Source organism: Pan troglodytes, chromosome 20 (assembly GCF_028858775.2).
Source record: "Pan troglodytes isolate AG18354 chromosome 20, NHGRI_mPanTro3-v2.0_pri, whole genome shotgun sequence".
NCBI classification, from domain to species: Eukaryota; Metazoa; Chordata; class Mammalia; order Primates; family Hominidae; genus Pan; species Pan troglodytes.
In genome coordinates, this window is record NC_072418.2 from 40615108 (window position 1) to 40628533 (window position 13426).

At 45.7% G+C, this 13426-nt stretch overlaps 1 protein-coding gene across 1 annotated transcript in view; it reads left to right on the forward strand.

Annotated features, from left to right (window-relative positions):
* The first annotated feature begins 5071 nt into the window (after positions 1 to 5071).
* The window catches only part of LOC112206381 (uncharacterized), a 36154-nt gene continuing 27799 nt past the window's right edge, over positions 5072 to 13426 (forward strand). The window contains exons 1-5 of the mRNA XM_063800405.1: positions 5072 to 5163; positions 5264 to 5677; positions 6087 to 6137; positions 6351 to 6480; positions 6675 to 7253. Coding sequence (XP_063656475.1) covers positions 5072 to 5163; positions 5264 to 5677; positions 6087 to 6137; positions 6351 to 6480; positions 6675 to 6761 — 774 coding nt within the window. The 3' untranslated portion in view covers positions 6762 to 7253. The remainder of the gene's footprint in view (positions 5164 to 5263; positions 5678 to 6086; positions 6138 to 6350; positions 6481 to 6674; positions 7254 to 13426) is intronic.

The window sequence follows — 13426 nt, forward strand, 5'->3', positions numbered from 1 at the left end:
TTCAGCGATTCTCCTGCCTCGGCCTCCCAACATGCTGGGATTACAGGCGTGAGCCACCACGCCTGGCTAATTTTTGTATTTTTAGTAGAGACGGGGTTTCACCATGTTGGTCAGGCTGGTCTTGAACTCCTGACCTCAAGCAATTCGCCCGCCTCGGCCTCCCAAAGTGCTGGAATTAGAGGCGTGAGCCCCCACGCCCAGCCTACTGTTTTTCTTATGACTAGCACTATATTGATGGAGAGGAGATGCGGGCAGTGGTTTCCTGCAGAAGTGACAGCCTCAGAGTGGGGTTTCAACAGAAAGGATGGTAGCAGGTCATTGTCAACTGTGTATCCCTACCTAGAACAACCAAAACCTTGGGGTCAGAAAAAGATAGGCTGGGGGTATTGTAGGACACATCTTTGAAAATGGTCGTCCCCAGGGAGAAACAGCTAAATGGGTGCAGCTACCTGGTTTCACCGCATAGACGCAATTAATTACTCAGCATCTCACACTATAATGGGGCGCCCTGGGCATTTAGCTACACAGCGGAAAGCCACACCTGAGTGTGTGTGGCAGCCTTGGGGCAAGGTGGAGAGGGTTGTAGCAGCGGCCCTGCCGCCACAGAAGGAGAGATGTCCTTTGAGGAAACCATGGCAATGTGTGGTCTTGCGGAGAGATGGGGCTTAGGAATTGGATGCAATTGACTGAAAATGGGAAGTGGGTGGCAGGAATGGGGTTTAGGAATTGGGGGAGGAGAATCAGTTCTGGGATGTAGTGATAAAGAGGTCCAAGGAATGACTGCATGCAGATACTTGGTTTTCAATGATTCAGGAGTCCAGAGAAGGCTATGATTGGTATGGGTGTCCCAGTGGGTCAGGTATCCGAGGTCTTGGAATTTGGGAGAGTGGTAGTCTCTGGGATATGGGATGTGGGGAGTCTAAGGAGTCAATAAGGGATCTAAAGCGTTGGTGATAGGTCACTTTTTTATTGTGGTAAAATACATAAATAATACAATTTACCATTTAAATCACTTTAAAGTGTATAATTCAGTGACATTTAGTACATTTATGGTGTTATGCAACCATCACTACAATCTAGTTCCAGAAATTTTTCATCACCCCAAAAAGAAACCCTGTATCCATTAAGCAGTCACTTCCCATTCTTCCCACCCCTTCCTTCCCCAAACTCCTGGCATCCACTAATCTGCTTACTGTCTCTAGTCTCTAATGATTTACCTATTCTGGATATTTCATATAAATAGAATTACACAGTATATAGCGTATTAACATAATGTCCTCAAAGTTCCTTCATGTTGTAACATGCCTCAGTACTTCATTCCTTTTTATGACTGAATAATATTCCATTGCATGGGTAATACCATCAGTTGGTGGACATTTGAGTTGTTGCCAATCAGAGGATTATCTGAGTATTGTGAAATGTACTGCTATGAACATTCTTGTACAAGTTTATGTTTAAACACCTTATTCAGTTATTTTGGGCGTACACCTAGAAGTGAAATTGCTGGATTATATGGTAATTCTATGATTAACTTATGAAGAAATAACCAAACTGTGTTTTTTTTTTTTTTACAGTGGCTGTACCTTTTTATATTCCAACCAGTAATGCACAAGGGTTCCAGTTTCTTCACAACCTCGCCATCCATCATTTGTTATAATCATGTGCCACATAATGATGTTTTGGTCAATGAGGGACCACATATACAGTAGTGGTCCCATAAGATTATAGCAGAGCTAAAAATTTTCTTTTTATAAAATTGTATTTATTATTATTTTTTTCTTCCAACTTTTATGGAGCTGAAAAGTTTATACTGCCTAATGACATTTTGATGATCCTGGCACTGTGTGTACCTAGGCTAATGTGTTTGTGTCTTAGTTTTTAACAAAAAAGTCTGGAGGCTGAGGCAAGAGAATTGCTTGATCTGCCCTATTAATTGCAATTTTCACAGTTAACTAGTACTATTTTTATTTAAATAATAGTACCTGGGAAGCGGAGGTTGCAGTGAGTTAAGATCATGCCACTGCACTCCAGCCTGGGCGAGAGAGCGAGACTCTGTCTCAAAATAAAATAAAATTAAATTAAAAAAATTAAAAAAAATTTTAAGTAGAAGATTATAGAATAAGGATATAAAGAAAATATTTGTGTACAGCTATACAATGTGTTTGAAGCTAATTTATTACAAGAGAGTCAAAACATTTTTAAAAATTAAAAGGTTTATAAAGTAACGAAGTTATAGTAAGCTAAGGTTAATTTATTACCGACAAAAAAATTCAAATAAATTTAGTGTAGCCTAAGCATACAGTACATATAAAGTCTACAGTACTATACAGTACTGTCCTAGCCTTCACATTCACTCACCGCTCAGTCACTGACTCACCCGGAGTAACTTCCAGTCTTGCAAGCTCCATTCACGGTAAGTGCTGTATACCGGTATACGATTTCTTATCTTTTATACTATATTTTTACTGTACCCTTTCTATGTTTAGACATGTTTAGATACACAAATACCATTGAGTATAATTGTCTACAGTATCCAGGCAATTTGGACTTGTAGCCTCGAAGTGATAGGCTGTACCATCAGGCTACATCATCTAGGTTTGTGTATGTACACTCTATAATGTTCACATAATGATGAAGTCACCTAACCATGCATTACTCAGAAAGTATCCACAGAATTACACAATGCATGACCATATTTACATTCTGCTTTTTAAAAATCTTAAATTAGGCTGGATGTAGTGGCTCACGCCTGCGATCCCAACACTTTGAGACGCCAAGGCAGGCAGATCACTTGAGCCCAGGAGTTTGAGACCAGCCTGGGCAACATGGCAAAACCCCATCCCAACAAAAAAAATACAAGAAATTAGCTGGGTGTGGTGATGCACACCTGTGGTCCCAGATACTCGGGAGTCTGAGGCAGGAGGATTATCTGAGCCTGGAGAGGTGGAGTCTGCAGTGAACCATAATTGCACCACAGCACTCCAGCCTGTGTGACAGAATGAGACCCTGTCTCGAAAAAAATCTTAAATTTGTGTATCTTAAGAATATACATTAATATAGAGTTTAAATATCAAATAAAGAGGGTTTTTAAAAGTTGAAACAATGTATCAGAGGATAAAAAACCGTAAAACATTTGTTTAAATTTAAAGGATTTGTTTAATCTGCCCTATTAATTGCAATTTTCACAGTTAACTAGTACTATTTTTTATTTAAATAATAGTATGTATGTAACAGAATAGTAAAGATGTAACCTGTGGATGCTGTTTTACAGCAGCAGAAACTGGAACACATGCAGTCTCATGATTGTCCTACTCTTTTGCCAGATCATTGCATTGTCTGCCCAGGCACCCCTCATCCCATCTCTCTCCATCCCTTTTCTTACCTTTTCATGTTCCTTGTCTTTTCATGACAGCATTTATCAATGTCTGAAAGTAGAATGTTGTCGATTGACTCTCTCTTCAACTAGAACATAAGCAATGAGCGGCCCAGCCTTTGTCCCACAGACTGCAGTGTGTCCCACTTCTAAGAAAGTGTCCAACACACAGCAGGAACTCAGTCAGCATTTCTTGAATGAATTAAGTGAAGTGATGCATACAGGCCACATTCTGAGCTGCTGGAGGAGCCAGTAGTTGATTACCAAACTCTAGTCCTTTATCTTGGTGTCCTGATGTCCTGACTGATACACAGTTTGTAGGCAAATAGCTGGTGGGGTTTAGTAGTATGGGATAGAATAAAGGGAGATGTAATTGGGACACTCTCCAGATTATCTGCCCCCATGAAAAGCTAGTTCCAGGTGTTGCCATCTCTGCCCCACAGTGGGCTTGCCTTAGTCCTCGTTGCCGCCTTTTCCAGACAGCAGTGCTGAGAAGCAGGAGCCCCTGAGCTTGGAGACGCAGGAAGAGCCCTGGGAGGCCCAGATCAAAGGGGGGCAGTCAGCTCATGGAGCCGAGGAATGTTCTGCTGACACCCACCCCGAGGGTATCCGGTATGTTTCTGTGCACCAGCGACCCCTCCACACCTCACCAGATTGGTTCCCCAGCCCCGTGGGACCCGATTCCGGGTCAATTCCAATTTGATTCCAGTCCAGAATCAAATCAGAAGAGCAATCCCGAGTGCCCACCTCACGGTCTGAAACACCTCCTCCTACACCCGGACCCAAACACGAGGTCGGCTCAAGGAGGCACTGAGGTCACGACAGTCAGGGTCCTGCGCTGCTTGTCGCATGCAGTCTCCTTCCCCGAACCGCCGCCTGCACGGCCTCCACTGTTTTCCTATTGGGCTGCAGCCTGAGAGCCCTGACAATGCGGCCCACAAACCGGGAACGCGAAAGTGCACGTACCAGGCGCGATCACCAGGCGCTAGCGTTGAGGGGGGACTCGCGTCACAGTAACCGCCACCGTTGCCGGGGGACTGGCCCCAGCGGCTTGGCCCCCAGCCGTCTGTGGCAGTGCGTCCCCTCTCCGCGGGATCGTCGCCATGGTCCTGCGATCCTAGGAGTCGGGCAAGGCGGAACCTGCCTGAAGAAACCTCAAGCGGAGATTCAAGGAAGCACCACGTGATCCCTAAGGATCCCAAAGATGCGTCGGGCATGCATGGGCGGTGTGAGGGTGCGTCTCCCTGACAGGTGTCCCCGCTGGGATTTCGAGGTACAGCCTGCCTGTGTTCCCCGGGGCGCTCTCTTTCCGGAGGGGTTTCCTGGCAGAGAGCAGAACCGCGCAGCCTCAGGAGCTGCCTGGCTGTGTGTGTTTCTGTGCGACTGTTGGATGTTTCCGTGTGTCTTTCTGTGTGTGCGTGTGAGTGTGTGTGTGGTGTCCGGTGAAAGAAATGTGGCTCGTGCAGTGAAGCGCGGTTTCTCTGTAGTCCGCCTACCCTCTGATGTGCCCGTCTCTTTGGCCGGGCTTGGGTTGCGGGGCAAGCGTTCTTTGTTTCGCTCTTGGTTCCTAAAGCCTCGGTGAAGTGGGGGGCTGGCTGCGACCCGCAAACGTCCAAATCACCTCCCCTCCCAAGCCGCCCACTCTTCCAGAAAGAAGACCAGCACACGACAACCAAGAACAAATTCCTCCAGGGGCCCATGGTCCTGCGGCACACCCAAGGCTGGACGGACCCTAGCCGTCCTGTCCTCAGTACCCCCTTGAGCCCACTTCTAATTCGGTGGCTGGCGGAGTCGGAGCTTCAGGACCTGAGGCGGGCACTCCTTCATCCTCTTCAGATTTCATTCTGGATTAAAGGATGTGTGCAGAAAAAAGGTCAGATGGGGGTGAAGATACAATCCGCTGAGGTGTGGAGGAGGTCCCGCACCTTCACCTGCAGAACAGGTGCAGACAGATGTCAAAGAAACTGTTTCCAACGCCATCCCCTTTTCCTCTTCACTGTACAACCTGTCCACACCATGGCGCTGTGCTGGCGATAGAAGACACGAGTGTTCGGAGAACCTTTGGACCGAAGACTGTCGCCTTTCTGGCCAGGTCCCCTGTTGGACCCTGGTTCCCCGAGGCACATGGGAGTGGGATGGATTGATCCTGCCTGGGCTGCGGCCTCTACTCTGTTCTCCCTCTTTTCTTGCCTTCCCTGATTCTCGTCGGCCCAGGTTTTCCTTGGTCTGGCTCACAGTCCTCCAGAACGTCCTTCACAGCAAATGTTTCCCAGTTCGTCCAGGACCACCTTGGCGGGGACGTAGGTGATGAGTGTTTCCTTCTCAACACTCACATTTCTTAATGACTGGGTAGCTGTGATGCTCTTGGAACCGTGGGTGCCCGTAGCTTTCCCCAATAAGGAAACTCTTGGTCTCCCTATTGCACCAGATGGCTGCATGATTCACATAGAATGAGAGGTAGCCAGCCGTAGCTGGCCTTTGCCTTCTAATGAAGGCTATGTTTCATCTCATCTGCTGGTGTTTTCTCATTGTTGAGGGGTCTCCCATTGCTCTGTTCCTGGCTGGGACTGCCTCTCAGCACTGCCTTTTCGCTGCCAGGGATTTCACGGAGCAAAAGGGACTGGGGGTTAGCTGGGTGTAGGCCCGGTGGTGGGTTGTGATCCCGGTGTGGGTGCTGGATCACTCTGCAGGATCCTCTTGGCTCCTCTGGCAGGAATCCCTGGACGAGGCTTGGACTCCGGCACAGGCCCTCCTATGGTTTCAGGTGTGCTTTGCTTGTGCTTCGCTTTCTTGGGGGGATCCTCAGTGGCCCTCGCCAGCATGCCTGGATATCCCTTTTGGTCTTGGATTCACCCCAGAAGACCTCTGAGACACTCTCTCCACATTTTCTGCCCCCATGGGATGCCAGTTTTAGGTGTTGCCACCTCTGCTTCACATCGGGCTTGACTTTGTCCTTGTTCCCGCCTTTTCTGGACAGCAATGCTGAGAAGCCGAAGGCCCTGGTCTTGGAGACCAGGACAGGGCCCTGGGAGGCCCAGGTCGAAAGGGGGCCAGTCAGCTCATGGGGCGAGGGAATGTCCTGCTCACACCCTCCACTGGGGTCTCAGGTATGTTTTCCTACCCCAGCGACCCCTCAACTCCTCACCAGATTGGATCCCCAGCCCCACGGGACCTGAATCCTGCCCACACCCTCCACTGGGGTCTCAGGTATGTTTTCCTACCCCAGCGACCCCTCAACTCCTCACCAGATTGGATCCCCAGCCCCACGGGACCTGATTCCTGCCCACACCCTCCAATCTAGAATCAAATCAGAGAGCAGTCCCGAGTGCCCACCTCAAGGTCTGAAGCGCCTCCTCCTCCACCCAGACCCGTACACGAAGTGGGCTGAAGGAGGCACTGAGGTCAGGACTGTCAGGGTCCTGCGCTGCTGGTCGCACGCAGCCTTCTTCCCCGGGCCGCAGCCAGCACGGCCTCCACCGTTTTCCTATGGGCCCTGAGAGCCCTGACGTTGCGGCAGCGCCAGCCGGGCACGCGAATGCGCATGCGCCAGGCGCGCGTCACCAGGCGCGACGGCTGAGCCGGGGCTCGCGTCACAGTGACAGCCACCGTTGCCTGGGGACGGGCCCTAGCGGCTTGGCGGAGCTGGAGCCCTCCCTGGCAGTGCGTCGCGCTGGGCTATGGCCCCCTCCTCTCCGGGGGATCGTCGCCTTGGTACCCCGACCCTAGGAGTCGGGCAGGGCAGAACCAGGCTAAAGAAACGTCCAGCGTAGCTTCAAGGATGCACCGCGTCATCCCTATCGGATCTCCCCGACGCGTCAGGCCTGCCTAGACGGTGTTGGGAGCGCGTCTCCTTGAACGTTGTCCCGCCTGGGATTGCGAGGTAGGTACCGCCTGCCTGTGTGTACCGGGGCTGCTGTCTCCGGGGAGGGGCTTCTGGCGGACAGGAGAACCAAGCAGCCTCAGGAGCTGCCTGGGTGTGTGTGTTTCTGTGCGAGTGTTGCATATCTCTGTGTGTGTTTCTGTGCAAGTGTTGCATGTCTGTGTGTGTTTCTGTGTGTGTGGGGGGGGGCGGGGGGGTGTCTGGTGAAAAGAATGTGTCTCGTGCGGTGGAGCGCCGTTTCTCTGTAGTCCGCGGGCTCTCTTATGCGCCCTCTTGTGGTCCCAAGTGTGCTTTTCTTGTTTTTCGCTTTCTTGCGGGTCATTGATTTCAGCTCTAAGCTTAATTCCTTTTCTGAGTCTCACCTGTTTCTTTAAGTGGGAACTTAAACCATTGATATGTATTTAAAAGCATACATTTCCCTCAAAGTGCTGCTTTAGTTGCATTCCACAAAATTTTATATGCTGTTATTTTTGACTCCAAATAGGTAATTTTTTACTTGTCCCATAGTTTACTTAAATGTGTGTTGCTTAATTTGCAAACATTTTTTAATTTTGACATTAATTTCTGGCTTAATTCTACTGTGGTTAGAAAACAGATTTTCTGATTTCAATCCTTTTCAATATATTGACAATTTATGGCTCAATATAAACAAGCTTGCTAAAGTTCTTTGTATAAGTGAAAACACTGCTGCTGCTCTTAGGTGGACTATTCTATAAGTATCAATTACAACAAGTTGGCTATTAGCACCGTTCAGGTATCTTATATCTTTATAGATTTTCTATATACTTTTAAAAGTTAATGAGAGAACAGTATTAAAATCTCAAAATATGATTCTGAGTTCATTTATTTTTATTTCTAGCAGTTTTTAATGTATTGTTTAGTTCTGGTACTAGGCACAAGTACTTGTATGATTGCTTTGTCTTCTTGGTCAATACACTTCTATAGTATTATAAAATATGCCTTTTTAGAATAAATCCCTGGTAATATTCTTTGTTTCAAAGATAATTTGTTGTGAGGGCCGGGTGCAGTGGGTCATGCCTGTAATCCTAGCACTCTGGAAGGCTGAGGTGGTGGGATCACTTGGAGTCAGGAGTTTGAGACCAGCCTGGCCAAAATGGTGAAACCCCATCTCTACCAAAAATACAAAATTAGCCGAGTGTGGTGGCGTGCGCCTGTAGTCCCAGCTACTCCGGAGGGTGAGGCAGGAGAATCATTTGAACCCGGGAGGCAGAGGTTGCAGTGAGCCGAGATCGCACCATTGCTCTCCAACCTGGGTGACAAGAGCGAGACTTGGTCTCAAAAAATAAAAAAAAGCGAGAAAGAAAAGTTGCTATAAAGTGACAGTATTAGTTGACATCTGATTGTAGACTGGATTAATCTAGTCTATGGTCTATATTAATCTAGTTATCATGATTATTAAATCATTATAACACTGACTTTGTAATCAGTGTCAAATGCCTGTTTTTGAAAACTACTGATTACATACAGTGGAGCCAAGATGGCACCACTGCACTCCAGCCTGGGTGATGGGGTGAGACTCTGTCTCGAACAAAAAAAGACAATTTGTTTTATGTTCACATAGCCATTTTGGTATAGTGTTTGCATGGTGTTTTTTTTTTTTTTTTAACTTTTAACCTATTTGAGTTGGTATATACTTTTGACTTTTTAACCCGAGTCTTCATATTTTAATCTTTTTTTATATAACCTAACATCTTTTTTTTTTTTTTTTTTTTTTTTGGAGACAGTCTCGCCTTTGTCACCTAGGCTGGAGTGGAGTGGCACGATCTCGGCTCACTGCAACCTCCACCTCCTGGGTTCAAGCGATTCTCCTGCCTCAGCCTCCTGAGTAGCTGGGTTACAGGTGCCCACCACCACGCCTGCCTAATTTTTGTATTTTTAGTAGAGATGGGGTTTCACCATGTTGGCCAGGCTGGTCTCAAACTCCTGACTTCAGGTGACCCACCCACCTTGGCCTCCCAAAGTGCTGGCATTACAGGCATCAGCTACCACGCCTGGCTTTCTTCTGTGTTTTTTTACTGAAGTATTTAGGCCATTAACATTGTTTGTAATTATTGATATATTTGGGTTTGTAACAATCATCTTGCTCTTTATTCTGTTTCTCTTATCTATCCTTAATTCTTTTTCTAATTTTTTGCCTATTTTTGTATTTTTAAAATTATATTCTATTTTACTTCTACTACTGGCTTATTTATTACAGCACTTTTTAGAATTGTGAGTGCTTTTTTTCCTAGAGGCTTTCAACATTCATTTTTAGCTTTCAATGTCTAGTTTTACATATTATACCCTATCGTATATTTTGCTTGGATCTCACACAAATAATACTTCCATTCCACCTTCTCACCTTTTGAGCCATTTTCATATTTTAATTGCCACAAATATTACCATCCCTATACTACATTATTGATTTTGCATTAAAAACTCAATTACTTTTTCAAGAGAATATGAGGAAAACAATATTTACTCATATTTAACTTTTCTGTTAATTTCCATTCATATGTATGAATCCATGTTTCCATCTGCATTTGTTGGTGATGAATTCTCTTACCGTTCATTTCTTTTTTCATTTGAAACTATTATTTTAGGCTCAGGGAGTACACATGCAGGTTTGTTACATTGGCAAACTGCATATCCCTGGGGTTTGGTGTACAAATGATTTTGCCACCCACATAGTGAGCATAGTAGCTGACAGTTTTTTGACCTTCACATTCCTTCCACCCTCCACTCTCAAGCAGGCCCTGGTGTTTATTGTTCCCATCTTTGTGTCCATGTGTACTCAATGTTTAGCTTCTACTTATAAGTGAGAACATAACAGTATTTGGGTTTCTGATCCTGCATGCCTTCACTTAACGGCCTCCAGCTGTGCCCATGTTGCTGCAAAGAACACAATTTCTTTTTTCCCTGAGGCTTTAGCTTTCATTTGTTTATAAAAGTTTTCACTTTTTTCATATTATTACCAAGTGCAGAAGTACCAGATAGAGTTTCCCCCCTATTCCTTTCTCTGCTAGCTTGCATAGATTCTCACAAGGAGTTTATGAATCTTGTTACTTTTGTCCCCATGTATGTATCTTTTTTCCATCAGGCTGTTCTCAAGATTTTCCTTTACCACTAGTTTTCAGCAATTTGTCTTGTGTTTAGCTTTGAATTCCTTGAGCTTCTTAGATCTGTGGCTGATAGGTTCCAAAAAATTTGGAGTATTTTCAACCATTATTTTAAAATATTTTTTCTGCCTTCTCCCCGCTTCTCAGACTCACATTTACATATATCTTTATATTTTCCCACAGATCACCAAGACTCTTTTACAGTGTTTTTCCCTTGTTGTACCTGAGTGAGTTAGAGAAAACGCCACACTTTGAGACGAATTAAGAGTCCATTTATTAGCTGGCGACCGAGAGACGGCTAACGCTCAAAATTCTCTCGGCCCGAAGAAGGGGCTAGATTTTCTTTTATACTTTGGTTTAGAAATGGGAGGGGAGGGTCTAGTTAAAACAATTTTACAGAAATAAAGTAGGCAAAAAGTTAAAAGGATAAATGGTTACAGGAAATTAAACAGTTCCAGGTGCAGGGGCTTTAAGACTATTACAAGGTGATAGACCGGGGGCTTTGGGCGTTATCAATCAGACGAATTCCTGGGAATTGCGGATATAGCTTGCCACAGTATCTTATCAGTTAATTGCATTCTTGGATGTGCTGGGAGTCAGCTTGCACAAGTTAAGTCCTTGAGGAAGCGGCTGCCAGTGAAAGAGCCAAGATGGAGTCTGTCTGGCTCTCTTAGCTAAGGGAGAGTCAATTCAGGTGGAAACAAGGCTGGGTAATTAAAGGAAAAGGGAGAGTCTAAAAACAGGGTTAGTAAAAACAAGGTTGGGCATTACATTCCCCACTTGTGTTTTTGGGGAATCAAATCGTTGATTCCTCAGTTATAACAAGGGGGTTATATTGAGTCTTAAGATACATAAGTTTGACAGAAGCTATGCATTGTTTTACAAAATTAAGAAACCAATTTTATATACAAGGCCCCAAAATTAAACTTAATAGTATGATGAGGAGAGGTACAGCTAACCCAGTGATTAAAGTAGTTAGCCAGGGGTTCCAGTTGAACATGCTTTGATACCAGGGGATGTTGTTTTCTCGTTCCTGTTGGCGCCTATCTAGATTTTCTCGAACTTTTGGAGTGTATCTTTTATGACTAAGAATGGTGGAGGAACAGTTAAATCAACTTTGTTAGGGGGTTTCTGGAACATAGGGTCACCTAGATCAGTTAAAGGCCCGATTGGCTTGGGTGGGCTCCATGAGACCAGGATTTTTTGGATGGTGAACATAGTCCCAACATCAAATCCTGGGATATAAAATCTTAATTCCCATGACATGCCATAATACTATTGAGTTGAATTAGGGTCATGGACAGTTATAGTAAGAGGATTACAATTTTTTCTAGTACATAATTTAGGACGAGAAGCACGAGTTATGGAATGAAGATCTGGTTGATCCCCCAGAGTAGGTGGCTAAAGTTACACATGTCCAATCAGGGCAGAAAAACTGGTAAGTATCTCGACAGCTAGTGTCAGGGTGATTCCCAGGACAGAGGTAAAAGTCAACATTTTGGAGTCCTTTTTCTGCACCTTTGGAGCTTCCACATCCAGTTTGGCTCCTGGAGTGTCCAAATCCTGCTGCAAGGTTGACACTTCCTGCTTTTGGGACCGGCAGATTGTGTTGCTCTTCATGGGTACGGGCTGGCTCTGGGAACAGTACACATAAATCAACTGCAAAAGAGACTTCCTTGGAGGTACTGGCCCTCCAAGTGGTGTTTGCAAATACACATCCTGTTGTGAAAGAGGTGAGGAGAAAGGAGTAGGAAGGCGCAAAGGACATAACAGGCAAAAACAAACAAGTGAGGTAGATAAAAAGAATTAATCTAATGGCTTCACCTGACTTAGGTGCAGTTTTAAAGGGGCCTGACCCAGGCCTGGGGACCCATGTTTCTAGTTGGGCTCTGTTGGCCTTTTTGATGCGGGAGTGATGAATCTAAGCAGGAATGCCGTCCACCTTCAGAGCCATTGGCGTTGTGAGGATGATGGTGTGAGGTCTTTTCTAAGCAGGAGTGAGTCCTTCTTTCTGGAACTTTTTAACAAACACTAGGTCTCCTGGCTGGAACGAATGGCAGGACCCTGTCTGGTCAGGAATTGGATTGGGATGGGTTCCTTGAACAAGTAGCAGGATGATATCTTGTACCTGTTGAGGAGACTGTAGGTACTGTAATAAATTCTTTTGTGATATTTCTGCGAATTGGGCATCTCTTAGCTTAGGCAAGATAGGCGGCGCCCTCCCATACATGATTTCAAAAGGTGAGAACCCAGCCCAGTAAGGGGTGCACCTTACTCTAAGTAGGGCTAAAGGAAGGAGACTTACACAATTTACACAAGTTTCTAAGATTAATTTTGTAAGAGTGTTTTTTAGGGTGCTGTTCATGCGTTCTACCTGCCCAGAGCTCTGGGGTTGATAGGCACAATGGAGCTTCTATTGAATGTTTAACGCCTTACTGACCGACTGAACTATAGACGAGGTGAAGGCCGGTCCATTATCAGACCCTATGGCAGCAGGCAGCCCATATCAAGGGATGATTTCATTGAGTAAAAACTTAACTACCAAGTTGGCGGTTTCGTTTTTGGTAGCAAATGCCTCAGTCCATCCAGAGAAGGTGTCTACTAGTACTAGAAGGTATTTGTACCCAGCCTGGTGTGGTTTTACTTTTGTAAAGTCAATTTCCCACTTCTCTCCTGGCAAGTTTCTTCAGAGACGGTGGCCTGGGCTGGGTTTAGGACCTTGTTTGGCATTTACCTGGTCGCAGGTTGTTCCCCAGAGAGCTGCTTGATCTGTTAGGCTTTGAAGACGGGGGATTCTTGTTTTTGATAGCCTTTTCTGCTGAGGTGAGTAGCCTGCGCTCCTGGCAGATGGCTCCATGTACATGCACCGTAGCAAAGGCGTACCTGCTGTCAGTGTTAACGTTAATATCCTTACCCCATCGGAGAGCCTGAGTGAGGGCGATCAATTCAGCTTTTTGCGCTGAGGTGTTTGCTGGTAAAGCCTGAGCCCACAACACATCTGTCTCTGTGGTAACAGCTGCACCGGCCTTTCGTACTCCCTGCTCGAGAAAGCTG